The 23,277-nt window shown below is 43.7% G+C and overlaps 1 protein-coding gene across 1 annotated transcript; it reads left to right on the top strand.

Annotated features, from left to right (window-relative positions):
* The first annotated feature begins 17,660 nt into the window (after positions 1-17,660).
* On the top strand, positions 17,661-21,065 carry LOC130357831 (protein spinster homolog 1-like). Its single transcript, XM_056560563.1, has 2 exons — positions 17,661-17,804; positions 19,472-21,065. The coding sequence occupies exon 2, from the start codon at positions 19,497-19,499 to the stop codon at positions 21,009-21,011; it is 1,515 nt and encodes a 504-aa protein (XP_056416538.1). The 5' UTR covers positions 17,661-17,804; positions 19,472-19,496; the 3' UTR covers positions 21,012-21,065.
* Positions 21,066-23,277: the final 2,212 nt, after the last annotated feature.

Genomic DNA, 23,277 nt, shown 5'->3' with positions numbered 1-23,277 from the left:
GATGTTTGTAGTAGTTGTATGTAAATAGAATTAGGTATATAAGCCAAAGGCTAAGTTCACACTGTGTTTAACACACGACCCATACAATTAATAGTTGGAATGCCAGAAGCCACATACAAGTCTAGAGGACTTTTGGCATTTTGACTCCTGATTGCGCCAGTCTCGTGAGGGGGGGGGGGGGGGGGTCGTCTCAGGCTATGAGATTGCATGGGAGGACATATAAACATTTTGTGCCAAGGCTCATCATGACAGTGCCCATTAAAAAAAATATATACATTTTTTATTTTTATGTTTTTTTTACACCATGGGGCCCTATGCATCATGATGGATGCCACTAAGTGCCTTCCGTCATAGCTGTATGTCAGACATGTATGTCTGGGATTCCCCCAATGGTATATCAACCCAGCCTAAGGATATTCTCAGATTTTCCAGTTTTAACAGTCGAGCTGCAACTGTCGTTCCAAAGGAACACCTTTATTGACCCTGTAACACTAAAACTGTCTTTGTTGTCTATAGCAGCCAGAGCTTTTTTCCAGAGCAGTTTAAAAAATAAAAGTTTTGTGTGGTTGCTATGGACAACAAAAATAGTTTTATTAAAAGAATGTTCTGATAAATGAAGCACAATAAATTGACTACATGACTCGCTTAGTAGTTGCTGATGAATAATGAAAAGGTTTACATTAGGACAGTTTTACTACAACACCAATAAGATGTATATAGTATGGACTTGTGTAACAAAGATGTCCTTTTCTAAACATGTTTTTCTAGTGTATGTGAAAACAATATTATTCATTATTTTTTGGTCTAACTTTCTCGGTATATAATTGTACTATCAGGGTACGTTCACATGTACAGAATCTGCTGCATATTTTGTGCAGCTGATATTGCTACCCATTAACTTCGTAATAGGAAAAACACTAAGATCATAAAACATACTTTTATTTTACACCAATAAAAGTATGCTTTATGATCTTAGTGTTTTTCCTATTACATTTTGAAACTACACATAGGTCTACACGCATCATTTGCTCCTTCCTATTTTATACCCATTAACTTCAAAAGGGGATGTTCACATGTGTGTATTTTCTGCTGCAGATTTGCGGTAGCAGATTTTGCTACCCATTAGGCTAGGTTCAGACTAGGGAATCTCCAGGCAGAAAATTTCCGCCCGGAGATTCCGAGTGCGGCCAGCGCCGGCTGAATCAGTTGGTGCAAGGACCGCGCGGATACTGCAGTCTCCAATAGACTGCAATGTGTTCCGCATGGATTTCCGCCTGAAGAAAGAGCACCGCCTTTCTTCAGGCGGAAATTTCTAAGCGGATTTTCTAAGCGGATTTTCCGCTTCACAAATTCCAAAGTGTGAATTTGTGAACGGAAACCCATTCACTACACTAGACATTTTAGCAAGTGGAATTTCGGACGGAAATTTTACGACTGAATTTCTGTATTCCGTAGTCTGAACCTAGCCTTAAAGTCAATGGACAGCAAAATCTGCTGCAGATCTGCAGGACAAATACACACGTGACCGTACCCTAAGTCTGTTGAAAATAGGATTATACCATTAATCTTGCTGGGTAGTTGCAAAGGTGCTTGATGTTACTGTCAACTTGTATGATAATAGAAAAGGAAAGACCGGAGGAAAGTGACCTGCTCTGTTGTCCACACAGATAGAAGCCTCTCTAATATGACCACTCACCTTGTACATGAAAAAAAATGCACCTATCAGCCCAGGGGTCGCACAAAAACAGGCCACATGTCCTGAAGAATGTGGTGCAGAGTTAAAGAAAATAAAAACCTTCTGATGTCAGGGACTTCTTTCTGCCAATGAAAATAGATTCTAAGTCTGGATTAATGGTCAAATCCACAATGGATTTGTTTATGTGCAGTACATTAAAATAATAAAAGGGCAGAGTACCCTTTTAAGTACTTACCTGCCAGATAGTAATGGACATGCTTAGGAAGGATCCATGCTTGTCTTGGGACTAAATGGTTATGTTGTGAGATTACCATAACGCTGTGGCTATTTTTTGGTGAACTGGGTATTTCCTGTTAGTTTGTTCTCTAAAACTACACATCCCATAGTTACTTGTTTCTAAGTTTGAGGTCACTTTCCTCCCTCCCACACATCAGCCACCCCACCGTTTTAAAACACAAATGAGCTGCATTCCATTCAAAAGACTTGTGTTTTCAACATACGTTGCCTACATCTGTTGCAAAAATACTATTAATTGCAGAATGATCTCTCTCCCACCCAGCGGTCGCTACACCCATTGAAGCAGGACAGGTTCCCTTTGCACACCTGACAAGTGATGTCATGTCTCAGCCACACTACAACCTGGAAAATCGAGAGACCTGAGTAATTTTGTATGCTTTTAAAAATAAATATTGGGGCGGAAATCACAGAAGAATTGCAAGACAACCATGAAACATAGGTACAGACACTATATTATAAACTACACTAACTTTACAGCCCCTGTAGCATAGTCAAATTAAAAAATTCCTGGAATACTCTTTTAAGCCATTCACAACAGGTGATGGTTACATCTCCACTCCTCCCCTCTCCCTGCACACTGATCTCTGGAAAGGTCACAGAGCATGCCTAAAAAACTTTCCCATACTCTGTCTGTTGTTTCTTGTATGTTAACACGTACATAATCCGCTGTTAGTGGGAATGTACCCTTACAGTGCATTTGCAAAGTCTTTACTCCCTGTCACTTTTTCACATTTAATAACAAAATGTTGTTAATCCTCTTCCTCCTCGACGACTGGACTGTCCCTGCTTGAATAGTTCCTCATCAGGCTGTGGACCAGCCTGTGGCAGTCCTGGACAGACATCCTCTTTGAGTTTTATAATCTGGCGTTCCCTGGCAAACCACAAAGCGTCCTTATAACAGTTCATAAGGCTACAGGCCTCCTAGATAGCCCTAACAGTGCAATCTCCAGGAAATAGTCCGTAAAGCACCAAACAATGCCTTAGGCTACTCCTGGGAACAGAGTCTCTGAGTTAATATTCCAGAGCATTTAGCCAGGCCTGGACCATTTTCAGGTCCCTCCAGAGATGTTCAACCGGGTTCAAGATTGGGCTCTGGCTGGACATTCACAGAGCTGTCCCTAAGCCACCCCTTTGTTGTCCTGCTTAGGGTCATTGGGGGGGGGGGGGGGGGGGAGATGCATTTACTAAGTTGCGTTTGATTTAGTGAATTTTTTTTTTTTTGCGTGACAAATTTATTAAATGATCGCAGGGCATTTGTAAAATTTTGTGGAGGATACACATTTTCAGAAATTTCACTCTTCACATACACCAAAAAGCTAGGCTAAGGCTGGGTTCACACTACGTTTTGTCCCATACGGGAGCGCATACGGCAGGGGGGAGCTAAAAGCTCGCGCTCCCGTATGTGACCGTATGCGCTCCCGTATGTCATTCATTTCAATGAGCCGACCGGAGTGAAACGTTCGGTCCGGTCGGCTAATTTTTGCGCCGTATGCGCTTTTACAACCGGACCTAAAACCGTGGTTGACCACGGTTTTAGGTCCGGTTGTAAAAGCGCATACGGCGCAAAAATTAGCCGACCGGACCGAACGTTTCACTCCGGTCGGCTCATTGAAATGAATGACATACGGGAGCGCATACGGTCACATACGGGAGCGCGAGCTTTTAGCTCCCCCCTGCCGTATGCGCTCCCGTATGGGACAAAACGTAGTGTGAACCCAGCCTAAGTCTGGGCTGGTGTAGAATTGCGCCCTAATGATGGGTTTTGCAACTTTTTTACAGCGGTCACAGTTGATGAATTCATTACCACTGCACAAGACTAACCCGTAACATCTGGCCTGTACGCTCTTTAAAAAAAAGGTGAATATTGAAAAGGTGCAAAAAATAGCATGAGGTCCAGCGCTGCGCCTAAATAGAGGTAAACCTTCTGCCCAGTCTGAGGTCCAAAGCCCTCTGGATCACATTTTCTTTGAAAATATCAGCTGTCCCTCAGCCCTGACCTGTCTCCCTGTCCCAGTCAGTGAAATACACTAGCACAGCATGATGCTGCCACCACCATGCTTCAATGTAGGAATGGTATTGGGCAGGTGACTGTTTTGCTCCATACATAAAGCTTATAATTGAGACTGTCAAATTAATCAGTCTGGGAGTGCAATGGTTCAGGTATTTTGAGCAGATTTGATCAATACAGCATACCAGAGAAGTACACGCAGGCTTAATATGTGTTCAAGCACTTCTCTTGTTTATTTATAAACAGCACAATAATTATACAGTGAGTTGACAGCGTGACAGCCAATAGTATTCAAGACTCAAAAATATTTATGATATTCAATAATGATATTCAAGACATGTTTTTCAGTATTACAAAAAGTATCACTTAAAGGAGTACTGCAATCTTAGTCACTTATTCCCTATCCGATACAGAATAAGTGTCTGATCGTGGGTGGTCGGACCAATCTCCCGAATGGGACTCGGCATGCCCCCACCATACAGCTCTATGGGAGAGGCGGGGATACTCTCTCCCATAGAGAAACATGGAGGGGGCGTGTCAGCCACGGTGTCATGCTCCGGCCGACACGCCTCCTGCATGGGAGAGCCGGGGCCCCATGCAGAAGATCACAGGGGGCTCCCAGCATTCAAACCCCGCAATTAGACACTTTTTCCCTGTCTTGTGGATAGGGGATAAGTGTCAAGGGGTGCAGATCTCCTTTAAAGGAAATTGTCCAAGATTGTAAAGATAATAGAGATTGCCTGAATGTTGTTCTGCAAGATTAAAGGGGTACTCTGCCCCTAGCATCTTATCCCCCATCCAAAGGACCCCCGGGATCTCTGCTGCAGCACCCCGCTATCATTACTGCACAGAGCAAACTCGCTCTGTGCGTAATGACCGGCGATACAGGGGCCGGAGCATCGTGATGTCACGGCCACGCCCTCTCGTGACATCACGGCTTGCCCCCTTAATGCAAGTCTGCTATCTTATGGCTGCCACGCCCCCTCCTATAGACTTGTATTGAGGGGGTAGGCCGTGATGTCACGAGGGGGCCGAGCCATGACATCACGATGCTCCGGTCCTTGCATCGCCGGTCATTACGCACAGAGTGAGTTTGATCTGTGCAGTAATGATAGCGAGGTGCTGCAGCGACGATCCCGGGGGTCCCCAGTGGCGGGACCCCCGCGGTCTGGTATCTTATCCCCTATCCTTTGGATAGGGGATAAGATTCTAGGGGCGTAGTACCCCTTTAAGCCCCTCTGAAGGTCGGGACCTCTGCTGACACAGCTTGTATCAAAGATAGGTGTCTATTGTATGTTTATAAAAGATAATTCTTATAAGACATTATAGTTACTTTATCAAGGCCAAAAACCTCAATAATAGTTTTATTAGACTGAAAATCTTGTTTCTCACAGCTACTATTTACTAAGCTAGTCTTAGCTACTAAGGGACCACAAATGCCCCCGGCATCAATCTATGCATTAACCAGGGTATCAGCCTGCAGAACCTATGCAGAAGACGTCCTGGATTGTAGGGCGGCGAGGAACCTGATGGTAACACACCTCCACCCAGATAGGCTACCTCACATTAACCAATCCTGCGGAACAAAATGACACGAAAAACTGGTACAGTGACAAACAAATAAAATAAATAAGTGAATGTTGTCGTGAAGTGCGGCCTGGACATCCAGCCAGATCTATAATCTCTTATATTAATTTCAAGTGTCATAACAAAGACTGAATACTTTGCATTCTAAACTTCACTTTTCACATTCTCATCATGGGGTATCGAGTGCAGAAGACCACAACATAACAGAATGTGAATAAAGTGCAAGGGTCTTGAAAGTTGTGTATGCCAAGTGTGAATGTAACCTAACTGTTTGGTAACATTCTCCTGGGTTACATATTCGTAAGCATTTGAAAGGCTTGACCTTCCTGGCAGATTGCTGGAGAGAAAATGCCTTATTAACTCGAATTATTATTCTTTGTCATGGTTTGTTGATATAAATGAAAGTGACGTTCCAAAAACATCACAACGGGTGAATTTATTAAAGTATTCAAAATACATCTATTTTTTTCTTTTTTTTTATTAACTTGCATATACACCCAGCCCCCACGCTGTTTGCTTAACCCGGGGGTCTAGTTATGTGATTAACAAGCACAAACTGTGGAAAATGAAAGAGAAAAGTCCGATTTTTTTATATTTTTCTACCTTGTAGTCCTCTTCATTCTGGGAGTGTCTGACTGCTTATTTTCTCAGCTCTTTGTTCCTCATGACTAAACCCAAATCACTACTTGACATTTAGTCCTGTGTCTGCTGGTTTGACTTTTCGTGAATTGGGAGTTCCTCCTCACACATTTTCCACCTTCCTGAATTTATGAGGTTTGGATGAATAGGCTCTTTCTCACAATATCCATATTCACTTGCTATGTGTTACTATTCTGCGCACACTTATAACACATTCAGTATATTAATGGTGTTTAGTATAGGGACAACTTGTAAACACAACTTTATCCAATGAAAATACTATACACGTGAGAGATACCGTATTTTTCGCCGTATAAGACGCACTTTCTCTTCCCCAAAACTGGGGGGAAAAAGTCGGTGCGTCTTATATGGCGAATACACCCCTATCGCGGTGGTCCCTGCGGCAATCAACGGCCGGGACCCGCGGCTAATACAGGACATCACCGATCGCGGTGATGCCCTGTATTAACCCTTCAGACGCGGCGATCAAAGCTGACCGCCGCGTCTGAAGGGAAAGTGACACTAACCCGGCTGTTCAGTCGGCTGTTCGGGACCGCCGCGGTGAAATCGCGGCGGTCCCGAACAGCCCGACTGAATAGCCGGGTTAGTGCTTACAGGACACCGGGAGGGACCTTACCTGCCTCCGTTCAAGGATCCCCTGTATGGCCGGTGCCCTCCATCGTCATCACATCGTCGCGTATGTGCGTCGGCGTGCGTAACAACTTGATGGTGGCGACGGAGAGCGAGGATACTCGGCCAGCAGCAGAGACGTTCCGGAGCGACGGGGACACGGCGACAGCGATGGAGCGACATCCAGGGCAGCGGTGACGGGTCCGGAGCGGCGGGGACACGTGAGTATTACCTCCTATGCAGTGGTCTTCAATCTGCGGACCTCCAGATGTTGCAAAACTACAACTCCCAGCGTTGGCTGTCCGGGCATGCTGGGAGTTGTAGTTTTGCAACATCTGGAGGTCCGCAGGTTGAATGAAGACCACTTTTGGGTTCAAAATCTTAATTTTTTTAGATTTTGCTCCTATAGATTGGGTGCCTCTTATACGCCGGTGCGTCCTATAGGGTGAAAAATACAGTAAATACTTATTACAAGATCTATGAAAAATGTTACCTTTTTCTGTAGGATGCACAAAATATAATACAGAAAGCGCTGCCAGGAGGGAAAACTTTATAGACAAGAAGCTGGGTACATTTTGACCACTTTTCTTCTGCTTTGCTTATAGTATTTACAGCTATTTCACCTGAATATAAATTAAAGGGGCTCTGAACATTGGAAGGCCTGTTATTGTAACACTTGACTATAAAGCCAAAGTTCAAGAAAGTAATAAATAGTGAAAACCCCTGGGTAATGTGAATAATTCATTATACCGGAATTGCTTGTTCTACTGGAAGAACCAGAATGAATAATTCCTCTCATACCAATGAAGACCGGAGATTCTGAAGTATTTTTGTACGTTACAAACACTTCAAGGAGATCCCCACAAATTGCTAATAGAAGCGGGTAACGGTGTACTGTGCCTGTATGTGTCTGCTTGTTACTAAACCGCTCATCTCGGAGTGGTGCATGTATTCACAGAAAGTCTATGGACTTTCTGTAAATCTGTACACAACTCCGAGCAGTGATAAGCAGACATGAATAGGCACAGGTTAAGCTATTCCTCCTCATCTGGAAGGTACATACAATGGCCCTCATTTACTTAGAAAATCGGGTTGTAAGTCTATCTTGCTTTCTTACCCGACTGCTTTTTTCCCCTGGTATTTATTAATATGTCGCATCCTGTTTGTCACACGTGGGTTTTGTTGGTTTTGGTTTCCAACTCCTCTGAGCTGTCGGGAAAAAATCCACAACAATTCAACAAATTCGGGTTGGAAACCTTTATAAATACGTGGGAAAGCTCAGAAATGTCGGGTTACGCCCCTTTTTCGGGTTTGGGAGAATCCATATCGGGTCCGTCGGGAAACAATGTTGCATCGTGTCGCAGACTGGCGCACGATGTCTGCGACATGTCGCAGACAAAGATGCGCCAAAAAAAAACGACAAAACAAGTCGGGTTTAGAATAGTAAATGAGGGCCAATGTGGGCATATGTGTGTATTCTGCATACCAAAACCCTGGGCCTAAGCCCGGGGTAAAAAAAAATCCCTTGTGAGGAAAACCCTTATTAAAATGTAACTTTTATTAGACTTCTTATTAAAATCAGTGTGACCAGTGGTCACACTGATTTTAATAAGAAGTCTAATAAAAGTTACATTTAAAAAAAAGGGGGGGGGGTCTCACAAGGGATTTTTGCCCTGGGTTTTGGTATGCATATTGAATTGTGATCTCTGACCCACCTAGGGGAAATTTGTGTTTAGTATGTGTGTATTAAGTCTTTCACAGCCTTGTTATATGTTCACATAATGGGGCAGCATAAAAGACACTGCATAAAACAGTGGAAGTCAACAAAGGCACAAACAGCACCCAAGAACAGTATGTGTAAAGCTCTTGAGTGGGACACTGCACCTGGAAACTTTGGTGCTTCTTTGCACAGTCTAGAAGGTAGCGGAATATGGACTAAAAGCCTCTGTATCCAGGAGCAGCCTTTTATATTATTTAGTATTTTATAGACCATTTCTTCAGATCCATACTGTTGAGAAATCCTGGAGGACAGACTCCTTTATTACTGATCAGTGGTGTATGTTAAATACAGAATTAATTGTGCATTGACTCATAGCATGTACCAAACTGCATTATATTGCACATTTAATTTTATAGTTTCTTTATTAATTAAGAGACTTTGAATAACCTTAATATTAAGTGCCGCTGGAGGCACTTACTTATATTGGTGATTACAAGTTCTGCACAGCACTGTGGAATATGTTGGAGATTATATATTTTTTCTGCCTCATTCCAATTTCATTGATATGTTGATCATATATATATATAACAGTCATGGCCACAAATGTTGGCACCAGGGGCGGACACAGACAACAGAGGGCCCCTGTGCAAAGAATATGCCTGCCCCCCCCCCTCACCCAGGTAATATGTTTGCTAGGTAAGCAGGTAGTACGTTTGCAAGTAGTAAATTAGGTAAATAGAACATTCTCTAAGTAGGTAGGCAAGTAGTAAGTTTGCAAGTTATTTAGGCAGGTAGTAAGTTCAGTTGGTAGGAAGGCAAGTAAAAGGTTTGCCGCTAGGTAGGTAGGTTACCGTATATACTCGAGTATAAGCCGACCCGAATATAAGCCGAGGCCCCTAATTTCACCCCAAAATCCCAGGAAAAGTTATTGACTCGAGTATAAGCCTAGGGTGGGAAATACATCATCCCCCCCTGTCATCATCCAGACCCCCATCATTAACACCCTCATCATTATCACCCTGTCATCATCCCCCATTCATCATCCCCCCTTCATCATCACCGCCTGTCATCATCCCCCCTTCATCATCCCACACCCCCCCTTCATCATCCCCGTGTCATCATCCCCTTGTCATCATCCCACACCCCCCCTTCATCATCCCCTTGTCATCATCCCCACCCCCTTCATCATCCCCTTGTCATCATTCCACACACCCCCTTCATCATCCCCTTGTCATCATCCCCACCCCCCTTCATCATCCCCTTGTCATCATCCTCTTGTCATCATCCCACACCCCCCTTCATCATCCCCCTGTCATTATCCCACACCCCCCTTCATCATCCCCTTGTCATAATACCACCCCCCCCTTCATCATCCCCTTGTCATCATCACCACATGTCATCATCATCACCGCTTGTCAATGTCTGATACAGTGGTCTTCAACCTGCGGACCTCCAGATGTTTCAAAACTACAACTCCCAGCAAGCCCGGGCAGCCATCGTCTGTCCGGGCTTGCTGGGAGTTGTAGTTTTGAAACCTCTGGAGGTCCGCAGCTTGAAGACCACTGCGGCCTTCGACATCATCCAGCCCCCTCTCACTCCCTTTAGTTCTGTACTCACCTCCGCTCGGCGCTGGTCCGGTGCTGCAGGACTGTCCGGTGGGGAGGTCGTCCGGTGGTATAGTGGTTCCGGGCTGCCATCTTCACCGGGGAGCCTCTTCTCCGCGCTTCGGGCCCGGAATAGAGGCGTTGCCTTGACGATGACGCAGATGGACGTTGGTAATGAACGTTCCTCTGCGTCGTCGTCAAAGCAACGTGACTATTCCGGGCCCGAAGCGCAGAGAAGAGGCCCCCCCCCGAGGAAGATGGCAGCCCGGAACCACTATCCCACCGGACGACATCCCCGCCGGACAGTCCTGCAGCACCGGACCAGCGCCGAGCGGAGATGAGTACAGAACTAAAGGGGGTGAGAGGGGCTGGATGATGTCGAAGGCCGCAGTGGTCTTCAACCTGCGGACCTCCAGAGGTTTCAAAACTACAACTCCCAGCAAGCCCGGACAGTCGATGGCTGCCCGGGCTTGCTGGGAGTTGTAGTTTTGAAACCTCTGGAGGTCCGCAGGTTGAAGACCACTGAGGGTGGAGAGTTCACTCGAGTATAAGCCGAGGGGGGTGTTTTCAGCACGAAAAATCGTGCTGAAAAACTCGGCTTATACTCGAGTATATACGGTATACGTTTGTTAGGTAGGCAGGAAAAGCATTTGCTAGGTAAGTAATATGTTTGGTTGGTAGGTGGGTGGCCACGTTACATTTGGTAGGTAGGCCCTTAGTCCAGTGTTTTCCAAACAGGCTTTGGCGGTTTGGGCATGCTGGGAGTTGTAGTTTTGCAACAGCTGGAGGCACTCAGGTTGGGAAACACTGGACTAAGGGCCCAACTACCCACCAAAATGCCACCTTCTGCTGCAAAACTCTAACTTCCAGCTTAAGACTGTCCGAGCATGCTGGGAGTTATAGTTTTGCAACAGATGGAGAGACAATGTTTCGAAAACACTGCTGTAGTTAGTGTTTCCCAACCTGGGGGCCTCCAGCTGTTGCAAAACTACAACTCCCAGCATGCCCGGACAGTCTTAAGCTGGGAGTTAGAGTTTTTCAACAGCTGGAGGCACCCAGGTTGGAAAACAATGGACTAAGGACCTACCTACCAAACCTGAGTGTCTCCAGCTGTTGCAGAACTATAACTCCCAGCATGCCTGGACAGCTAAAGACTGTCAGGGGAATGCTGGGAGTTGTAGTTTTGCAACAGCTGGAAGTCCCCAGGTTGGAAAATACTGACTAAGGCAGTGTTTTCAAAACAGTGTCTCTCCAGGTGGTCCAAAACTACAACTCCCAGCATTCCCGGACAGTCTCTAGCTGTCAAGGCATGCTGGAAGTTATAGTTTTGCAACAGCTGGAGGCACACTTATTTGTAAACACTGGTGTAACACTGGAGGCACACTGATTTGTAAAACTGGTGCTGAAACAATGATGACACTGAGCGCACCGTGATTCACTGACCAGCAGGAAAAGCAGAAGGCGGCGAAAAGAGAACGGGACACCAATATTGGAGCAACGGGGGAGCATAGACAGTTGAGTTAGTTTCTTTTGGAATAATTTTCATCCCTGGCACAGTGGATAAAACTAAAATAAAATACTAAAAAAGCCAGCAAGTAGAAGTAAAACATCCGTCTTTATTCAGGGTTCTTCCTTAAAAGCCTTCACAGTGGCAGACAAACCGCGAACATATAAAAAATATGAAATATTGCACAAACAGAGGGGGGTCCCAAGCATGGCTGACGCGTTTCTGATCTATCGATCCTTACTCATAGCCTGTAGATCCTCAAATGAGGCACCCTTATATACTCCAGGGCATATTTCCCATTCCCACAGGAAGGGGAGGGACAGGTCCGCATCACATGTGCACGTGATTAAAACAAAAACATGGGACCAAACACAGATAAATTATTCGGAGACATATCAGTAATGTAATATTAAATCTGTTTTGCTATTTAGACCATGGGGTTGAATGCAATTCAAACGATAAATCCACATGATTTCCCTATTGTGGAGGGATCGAATATGGTCACCTCCCCTTTTATTTAGGGTCACCTTCTCAATGCCTGAGAACCTGAGGGAAGTGGTGTCTGAATTATGATATATTAGAAAATGTTTAGATATGTTAGAAATGTTTGAGCTTAAAGGGCCAGCAGCATGTCTAATGTGGTCTTGCATGCGTTTTTTAAGGGACCTTTTGGTGGAACCCACATATGTTAAGTGACATTGTGTGCACATGATTTTATATAAAACAAAAGTGCTATCACAGTTTATAAAGTTGTGAATGACATGGCATTTGCCATCCACCGTACCTTCTATTTTCTGGCATTTTTCGGCAAAGGGACATACCACACACCGCGATTTACCGCACTTGTGGAAGCCCTTGGTGCTAATCCACTGGGTGGTAACACTAGCCGTGTCCACCATACTGGGAACAAGGAGATTGGATAGAGTAGGTGCCCGCCTCGCTGCAAATCTCACACCTGACTTTATAATCTCCCCTACTGTGGGATCTGTTGATAGCAAAGGTAAGTGTTTAATTACAATGCGTTTGATGTCATTAAATTCTGGACTGTACGTGGTGACAAATGTTGGACAATCTTGTGATTCAGTTGGTCGCTTACTTGTAAAAAAGGGTTTTTCGATCCATAGGATCCACTCTCGACCGAGCTTTTTTCAAGAGCCATCCAGGGTAACCTCGAGCCGCCAGGCGTGTGCATGCTGCATCAGCTTCCCTGTGGTACACCTCGGCGGAAGAACTGTTCCGCTTAATTCGTATAAGTTCACCTACTGGTATGGCTCTTACTGTTTGTTTGGAATGGCATGAATTCGCCCTTTGGATGGTATTGCCTGATATCTTTTTTCTGTAAGGAGCAACCTCAATTTTATTTGTATCAGGGTTGCCACGTAATATGACATCCAAAAAGGGGGTTTCACTTTTACACCATGTGTTGGTAAACGTAAGATTGAACCGATTATTATTGATATATGTCATGAATGCATCAACGGTCAGATGGTCGGACGACCAAATGATGACCACATTGTCTACATACCTCCCATACCATGCGAGGCATGTGGAAAATGGATTGGTGTCAGAAAAAATTACCTGCTCCTCCCACCAAAAAACAAAAAGCTTAGCCCGAGCTGGTGATGACTTTGCTCCCATTGAAGCACCCGTGCGCTGCAAATAAAAATTGTTACCAAACATAAAATAATTGTGTTTTAACACAAAATCTACCACCTCAATAATGTAATGTCTCAAATCCACAGAATATTTAGAAAATCTCATCAGTATATCCGAGATAGCTGATAATGCCAGGTTTTGCGGAATACTGGAATAGAGCGATTCAATGTCGCAAGTAAGCCACGACAGAGAATCGCTCCATGTGAATTCATCCATGATTTTTAGCCAGTGCTTAGTGTCCTTGATATAACTTGGGCATTGCATAACCAGGGGTTGCAGTACTGAGTCCAACCACTCGCATAGGTGCTCGTTAAGGGATCTGATCCTCGCCACGATCGGACGCATCGGGTAGCAGCTTGGGTAGCGAGTGGAAGATAGGAATAATTGGAACGAAAATATAATCCACTTCTTTTTGGGTCAAAATAGATCTGGCTTTCCCCTCTTCCAACAGAGTCAACAGTTCTTTTTTAACCCCTTAAGGACGCAGGACGTAAATGTACGTCATGGTGCGGTGGTACTTAACGCACCAGGACGTACATTTACGTCCTAAGCATAACCGCGGGCATCGATGCCCGTGTCATGCGCGGCTGATCCCGGCTGCTGATCACAGCCAGGGACCCGCCGGCAATGGCCGACACCCGCGATCTCGCGGGCGTCCGCCATTAACCCCTCAGGTGCCGGGATCAATACAGATCCCGGCATCTGCGGCAGTGCGCGATTTGAATGAATGATCGGATCGCCCGCAGCGCTGCTGCGGGGATCCGATCATTCAGAACACCGCACGGAGGTCCCCTCACCTTCCTCCGTGCGGCTCCTGGCGTCTCCTGCTCTGGTCTGTGATCGAGCAGACCAGAGCAGAAGATGACCGATAATACTGATCTGTTCTATGTCCTATACATAGAACAGATCAGTATTAGCAATCATGGTATTGCTATGAATAGTCCCCTATGGGGACTATTCAAGTGTAAAAAAAAAAGTAAAAAAATGTAAAAGTAAAAGTAAAAAAAAAGTGAAAAATCCCCTCCCCCAATAAAAAAATAAAACGTCCGTTTTTTACTATTTTACCCCCAAAAAGCGCCCAAAATTTTTTTATAGACATATTTGATATCGCCGCGTGCGTAAATGTCCGAACTATTAAAATAAAATGTTAATGATCCCGTACGGTTAACGGCGTGAACGAAAAAAAAAATAAGTCCAAAATTCCTACTTTTTTAATACATTTTATTAAAAAAAATTTTTATAAAAAATGTATTAAAAGTTTTTTATATGCAAATGTGGTATCAAAAAAAAGTACAGATCATGGCGCAAAAAAATGAGCCCCCATACCGCCGCTTATACGGAAAAATAAAAAAGTTATAGGTCATCAAAATAAAGGGATTATAAACATACTAATTTGGTTAAAAAGTTTGTGATTTTTTTTAAGCGCAACAATAATATAAAAGTATGTAATAATGGATATCATTTTAATCATATTGACCCTCAGAATAAAGAACACACGTCATTTTTACCATAAATTGTACGGCGTGAAAACGAAACCTTCCAAAATTAGCAAAATTGCGTTTTAATTTCCCCACAAAAATAGTGTTTTTTGGTTGCGCCATACATTTTATGATACAATGAGTTATGTCATTACAAAGGACAACTGGTCGCGCAAAAAACAAGCCCTCATACTAGTCTGTGGATGAAAATATAAAAGAGTTATGATTTTTAGAAGGCAAGGAGGAAAAAATGAAAACCTAAAAATTAAATTGTCTGAGTCCTTAAGGCCAAAATGGGCTGAGTCCTTAAGGGGTTAAAAGGTTCAGTGGGATCCCCACAAAGTTTAAGGTAAGTTTTATCATCAGATAGTAGATTTTCATTTAAATTGATATACAGTCCCGTGTCCATACATACTACCGAGCCGCCTTTATCGGCGGATCGGATCGTCAAATTTTTGTTTTTCTTTGATTTCTTTATGGCAGCAGCCTCCTTTTTATTCAAATTAGGACGAGTTGTATTGGACATTACTTTTGATTGTAGATTAACCAAATCTTTCATGATAAGGTCTTGGAACCAATCAAAAATTGCTGGTCTGGTCTGTATGGGGTAAAAATGTTGGTTTTTAGTGGAGAAGGTATGTGCAGTATTCACTTCATCACAAATTGATATCCCACTATTTTCAAGGAGACAGAGATCTCTAAAAGCAATTTGTTCTGCTAACGTATGCATTAGTGGTAAATCAGGGTTTATAGAAAGTTGAGGTGGGTCCGATGGTTCATCAGCATTTTCCACAAAAAAATGTTTCTTAACTGTTAAAGTTCTCACAAATTTATTTATATCCAAAATTGTCCGATAAACATCAAAATGATGAGTAGGAGAGAAACCCTGTCCTTTCCACAGGACCGAGGTTTCTTCATCTGTAATGATTTGTGCAGAAATGTTAATGACTTGAAAATCCTCTTTTATTACTTTTTCTGTTTGTCCTTGTTACGCTTCGAAGCTCTTCTTCCTATGTTTTCTGCCACCGCGCCTTCCTCGTTTTTTGACTGTCTTCTCGCATTGCGATTCTTGTGAGTGTTCACATATTGCGGTTCTGAGTCCCCGCTAGTGTCCGTGGTATCTGAACAATCTGAATTTTCAGTAAACTCCTGGTCAGAAGAACTAAATTCACATGGAGCGATTCTCTGTCGTGGCTTACTTGCGACATTGAATCGCTCTATTCCAGTATTCTGAAAAACCTGGCATTATCAGCTATCTCGGATATACTGATGAGATTTTCTAAATATTCTGTGGATTTGAGACATTACATTATTGAGGTGGTAGATTTTGTGTTAAAACACAATTATTTTATGTTTGGTAACAATTTTTATTTACAGCGCACGGGTGCTTCAATGGGAGCAAAGTCATCACCAGCTCGGGCTAACCTTTTGTTTTTTGGTGGGAGGAGCAGTTTATTTTTCTAACACCAATCCATTTTCCACATGCCTCGCATGGTATGGGAGGTATGTAGACGATGTGGTCATCATTTGGTCATCTGACCATCTGACCATTGATGCATTCATGACATATATCAATAATAATCGGTTCAATCTTAAAGGGGTATTCCAGGCAAAAACTTTTTTATATATATTATCTGGCTCCAGAAAGTTAAACAGATTTGTAAATTACCTCTATTAAAAAATCTTAACCCTTTCAGTACTTATGAGCTTCTGAAGTTAAGGTTGTTATTTTCTGTCTAAGTGCTCTCTGATGACACCTGTCTCGGGAAACACCCAGTTTAGAAGACCTTTGCTATGGGGATTTGCTTCTAAAATGGACGTTGCCCGAGACAACCTTAACAACCTTAACTTCAGAAGGTCATAAGTACTGAAAGGATTAAGATTTTTTAATAGAAGTAATTTACATATCTGTTTAACTTTCTGAAGCCAGTTGATATATATAAAAAAGTTTTGGCCTGGAATACCCCTTTAAGTCCCAGGATGCCCTTGGTCCTAGTGGGGTTAAAAGGTCAAAAGATTAAAATATATAAACTAAGAAGACACTGTGAAGTACGGGGATATACTCGGCAGGCCTGGAGAAATATTTTTCTAAAAGATGTTTTTATGTACTTGATGTATTTCTAGGTGTATATTAAAATATATATATATATATATATATATATATATATATATATATATATATATATGTCAAAGAAGAAAGCAGCACTCCTAAAGCGTGAGTAGGTGCCTCCAGCTAGGATCCGGGTCCAGGATCCTGCATACGTAGTTCCAAGGAAAATGCTGTGGCACTCAAGGTATGGTGAAAAAATGAAAACTATTTATTCATCCCAAATGTGCAAAGAGCAACGTTTCAATGGTCTCACACCATCATTATCAAGTGGCTTGATGTGTGAGACCATTGAAACGTTGCTCTTTGCACATTTGGGATGAATAAATAGTTTTCATTTTTTCACCATACCTTGAGTGCCACAGCATTTTCCTTGGAACTATATATATATATATATATATATACACACAAATCAAAAAATATGTTGCAGTCTCTTGTAATACCTTTTTTATTGGACTAACAAAATTTTGTAGAGACAAGCTTTCAGGATTCCTCCCTTTATCAAGTCCAATAGTCAAGGACTAATGATCAAAGGACTTTATAAATTATCAGGGAGGAATCCCAAAAGTTTGTCTCTACAAAATTCTGTTAGTCCAATAAAAAAGGTATTACAATCTGCATCACTGGACTAATATGGCTACTCACATTTACTATACAGATATACACATACCTGAAGATGGTTTAGAACCCTGTGATGTCACACATGCTTGTGATGATGTCACTGTAAGCTGTACAAGGAGGTGCGCGCCGGCTGCAGTCTCTTCAGTGTGTTTTGCATTCACAACCTGTGGTGCAAAGTGTTTGTTAGAGAGTTTCTATTTGCGATAGAGAATTCAAGATTTTGACCGTTCCTTATCTGAAGAGAGAACCACAAGGTAAGTCTCAGCCTCTTCTATTCATACATGCACAGGGCTTTTTGTTTGACAGTTTTTTTTTATTGCTGTTGCTTTTTTTTTAGCAAAAAAAAAACAAGAAATTAATTTCCAAAAGAAATAACAAAAGTTATATTTCTCATAGCATTGTGACAATACTTGGCTTAGGCATTAAACATAATAAAACGCACAGATAGTATCATGACCAGAGCTTTTTCTTGCAAAACTGCTAAAATGCAGAAAAAGAGTCCTAATTCATGAAGTTCTAAAAGATATAAGTCTATGAGAAAGATTTGGTGGTGTAGTAAAAGAATAACAGAAAGATTAGGGCAGAAATATAATAGTATATAACAGAATTCTGTGTGTACTAACAATAGAAATACTCTGGGTACTCCGAAAGGGAAGATTTTCAAATCAACTAGTGGCAGAAAGTCATAGAGGGGACGGATAGATCCCAATGAGGTGGGGTAGGTTCATTATTAGTAAATGTATATAGCAGGATAGCCCAATTGTATCTACAGTATGAAGTTCACATGGCCCAGTGACCATACAGCCAAGCCCTTTTAATCCACCATTACTGGGATAGATTCAGGGTTATCAGATATTACTATGACCGGAGAGGTTCAGGTTTATCAGATATTACTAGGACCGGACAGGTTCAGGGTTATCAGATATTACTAGGACCGGACAGGTTCAGGGTTATCAGATATTACTAGGACCGGACAGGTTCAGGGTTATCAGATATTACTAGGACCGGACAGGTTCAGGGTTATCAGATATTACTAGGACTGGACAGGTTCAGGGTTATCAGATATTACTAGGACCGGACAGGTTCAGGGTTATCAGATATTACTAGGACTGGACAGGTTCAGGGTTATCAGATATTACTAGGACCGGACAGGTTCAGGGTTATCAGTTATTACTAGGACCGGACAGGTTCAGGGTTATCAGATATTACTAGGACCGGACGGGTTCAGGGTTATCAGATATTACTAGGACCGGACAGGTGCAGGGTTATCAGATATTACTAGGACCGGACAGGTTCAGGGTTATCAGATATTACTAGGAGCGGACAGGTTCAGGGTTATCAGATATTACTAGGACCGGACAGGTTCAGGGTTATCAGATATTACTAGGACCGGACAGGTTCAGGGTTATCAGATATTACTAGGACTGGACAGGTTCAGGGTTATCAGATATTACTAGGACTGGACAGGTTCATGGTTATCAGATATTACTAGGACCGGACAGGTTCAGGGTTATCAGATATTACTAGGACCGGACAGGTTCAGGGTTATCAGATATTACTAGGACCGGACAGGTTCAGGGTTATCAGATATTACTAGGACCGGACAGGTTCAGGGTTATCAGATATTACTAGGACCGGACAGGTTCAGGGTTATCAGATATTACTAGGACCGGACAGGTTCAGGGTTATCAGATATTACTAGGACCGGACAGGTACAGGGTTATCAGACATTGGTAACCTTAGGGAAGATGTCTCCATATAAAACACTTATAGAGAAGCGTCTTCTTCTGAGGCTGCCATGGTCTTAGTGTTATCTTGTGGTTCTGTGCTGGACATTTCTGCTCTGTATGAAGGATCTATTGTATAATGACAGGAATGATGACATGTTGTCTAATGTGTTCACTTATCTCTCTCTCTCTAGTGTTTTCAGGCTCTGACCTGTGACCATGGCCTCTCCACAAGACCCATTGCTGAAGGAGGAGGAAGAAGCAATGGAGGACCATAGTGATATGGATGTAGAAAAGGGCGATATCCCTGAGAGGCAGAACCTGCCATCTCTAAGCGTGATGTCCACCGCACGTTCCATCATCACCGTAGTGATCCTCGCCTTTGTTAATTTGCTCATCTATGCAAATCGCTCCAGCGTGGCGGGGGTGCTGCCTTATATACAGAAAGCATATGACACCAATGCTAGTCTGTCCGGCTTATTGAATACATTGTTCATTGGAAGCTACGTGCTGGTCGCACCAATTGCTGGATATTTGGGCGACCACTGTAATAAGAAATATACTGTTTGCGCAGGAGTCATCGTTTGGCTGAGCATGACACTTACCCTGTCATTCATCCCTGACGGGAATTTCCTGCTCTTCCTGCTGACGAGTGGACTGGTTGGGGCCGGAGAGGCGACTTTCTGCACCATCGCCCCCTCCATCATTGCAGACCTTTTTACAAGTGACCAGCGGACCCGCATGCTGAACGTGTTTTACTCCGTCATACCTGTAGGCTGCGGACTAGGATACATCATCGGGCCCAAAGTGACTGATGCAGCAAAGGGCGATTGGCACTGGGCGTTTCGGGTCACCCCTGGCCTGGGCCTCATAGCTGTGGCTTTGATGATTTTGGTCACAAAGGAGCTTCCAAGAACGACTACAAACGGGAAGAAGAACAACAAATCCCAGAAGTTTGCCAAATGGGCGACAGATCTGAAAAAACTATTTAAAAATCGAAGCTTCATGTTAACCACCATGGGATCGACGGCTGTATCCTTCATAGTGGGAGCCATAGGTGTATGGGGTCCGTCATACCTGACCCACGCACGAACACTCCTACAAGAGAAGGACCCTTGCCGTGCTGAACCGTGTGACTATCACGACATCCTAATATTTGGTGTGGTTACAGTCGTTTCCGGCATTCTGGGAGTTGTAGCAGGGACGGAGATTAGTAAAAGATATCGCAAATCCAACCCACGGGCGGACCCGCTTGTGTGTGGATGCGCGATGATGCTCTCCGCCCCTTTTCTTCTGTTGGCATTGACTTTTGGCAACATCAGCCTCGTTGCCACCAACATCTTCATCTTCATCGGAGAGACGCTTCTGTCAGTAAATTTCACCCTCATATCTGACATTATACTAAAAGTAGTAACTCCGTGGAGGAGATCTTCAGCCCTGGCCGTGCAGATGACAATCTATCACCTCCTAGGTGACGCCGGCAGCCCGTACCTCATCGGCCTGATATCTGACACCTACGAACGAGGATATGCCAAATCCCCTCTTCTGAAATACCGCAGCCTGGAGTATGCCCTCATGACCTGCACCATAATGGCAGTCATCGGAGGGGCCTTCTTCATGGCCACGGCCCTATATATAGAGAGGGACGAAAAAGAAGCAGAGATGGAATCAGAACCTCCGTCATCCTCCTCCTCCTCACTGCTTCCTGCCGATGAGGACCGCGCTTCAGACTGAGGAAAAGTCATTGCTTACCTTTATCTCGTTTACTTCATAAAAAAAAAATTAAGAAAAAAATAACTGCATTTGTTCTATGTTCTACTCTACCCCTTATTCTCTCCCCAGGGGCGGACACAGACAGCAGAGGGCCCTTGTGCAAAGAATGTGCCTGTGCCCCCCCCCCCCCCAAAACATCAATTGTTCAGCACCCCCCCTTAATGTGTCACTTACTCAGGTGGACCCCCATATGTCACTTGCTGTATAAGTTTCTAATTATTTATTAAGGCCTCCCATATGCCGCAGCTCATTCAAGCCCCCCACATTAGGTAGCACAGATTCCCCACATTAGGTAGCATAGATTCCCCACATTAGTTAGTATAGTTTCCTCACATTAGGTAGCATAGTTTCCCCACATTAGGTAGCATAGATTCCCTACATTAGGTAGCAGTTTCCCCACATTAGGTAGCATAGTTTGCCCACATTAGGTAGCATAGTTTCCCCACATTAGGTAGCATAGTTTCCCCACAATAGGTAGCACAGATTCCCCACATTAAGTAACATAGTTTCCCCACATTAGGTAGCATAGTTTCCCCACATTAGGTAGCACAGATTCCCCACATTAGGTAACATAGTTTCCCCACATTAGGTAGCATAGTTTCGCCACATTAGGTAGCACAGATTCCCCACATTAGGTAACATAGTTTCCCCACATTAGGTAGCATAGTTTGCCCACATTAGGTAGCACAGATTCCCCACATTAGGTAACATCGTTTCCCCACATTAGGTAGTATAGTTTCCCCACATTAGGTAGCATAGTTTGCCCACATTAGGTAGCACAGATTCCCCACATTAGGTAACATCGTTTCTCCACATTAGGTAGCATAGTTTCCCCACATTAGGTAGCACAGATTCCCCACATTAGGTAACATAATTTCCCCACATTAGGTAGCATAGCTTCCCCACATTAGGTAGCATAGTTTCCCCACATTAGGTAGCATAGTTTCCCCACATTAGGTAGCACAGATTCCCCACATTAGGTAGCATAGATTCCTCATATTAGGTAGCCATAGCCCCCCCCAAACACACAGACACACACAGAGACACACTTACCTGCCCTGCACAGCGCTTCTCCTCTCCGGCAGCGGCCTGACGAGTGACGTCCCTGACGTCCTCCTGAGCGGGTCTGCAGAAGTACGTCACTTGTGCAACGTCCCTTGTCAGACCCTGGTCGGCCGGAGGCAGACTCACTGTCTAAAGTGCCTGCTGCGCTATTATACCCCGCAGCTGCTTTAGAACAGTGAGCAGCGGCGGCGCCAACCCTACCATAGTAGTAGGTTCTACTAGTAGGTTCTACTAGGCACAAAAAAAAAAGGGGGCAGCAAAATGCCGCCCCTGAAAAGTGCCACCTGGGACTTATGGTCCCACCGGGTCCCATGGTAGGGCCGACCAGAGGCGGCTCTAGACTTTGTGAGGCCTTAGGCAAAACTTGAACATGAGGCCCTGCTTTATTTTCTGCTGAAATTACATGGTGGTCCGGCTGTGAAATGGTTATACTGTGACATCTCCATGTATTATCCTGGTACTGTGACATCACTGTGTATTATCTGTGTACTGTGCCATCACTCTGTGTATTATCCCTGTAAGATGACATAACTGTGTATTAACTCTGTACTGTGCCATCACTGTGTATTATCCCTGTACTGTGACATCACTGTGTATTATCTCTGTACTGTGCCATCACTCTGTGTATTATCCCTGTACTGTGACATCACTGTGTGTATTATCCCTGTACTGTGACATCACTGTGTATTATCCCTGTACTGTTACATCACTGTGTGTATTATCCCTGTACTGTGACATCACTGTGTATTTTCTCTGTACTTTTTCATCACTCTGTGTATTATCCCTGCAATGTGACATCACTGTGTATTAACTCTGTACTGTGCCATCACTGTGTATTATCCCTGTACTGTGACATCACTGTGTATTATTCCTGTACTGTGACATCACTGTGTATTATTCCTGTACTGTGACATCACTGTGTATTATCCCTGTACTGTGACGTCACTGTGTATTATCCCTGTACTATGACATCACTGTGTATATTATCCCTCCCTGTACTGTGACATCACTGTGTGTATTATCTCTGTACTGTGACATCACTGTGTATTATCCCTGTACTGTGACATCACTGTGTGTATTTTCTCTGTACTGTGACATCACTGTGTGTATTATCTCTGTACTGTGACATCACTGTGTGTATTATCTCTGTACTGTGACATCA

The sequence above is a fragment of the Hyla sarda genome, chromosome 2 (assembly GCF_029499605.1).
Source record: "Hyla sarda isolate aHylSar1 chromosome 2, aHylSar1.hap1, whole genome shotgun sequence".
NCBI classification, from domain to species: Eukaryota; Metazoa; Chordata; class Amphibia; order Anura; family Hylidae; genus Hyla; species Hyla sarda.
Note: the sequence above shows the minus strand (reverse complement) of the source record. Positions and strands in the feature narration are given on the sequence as shown.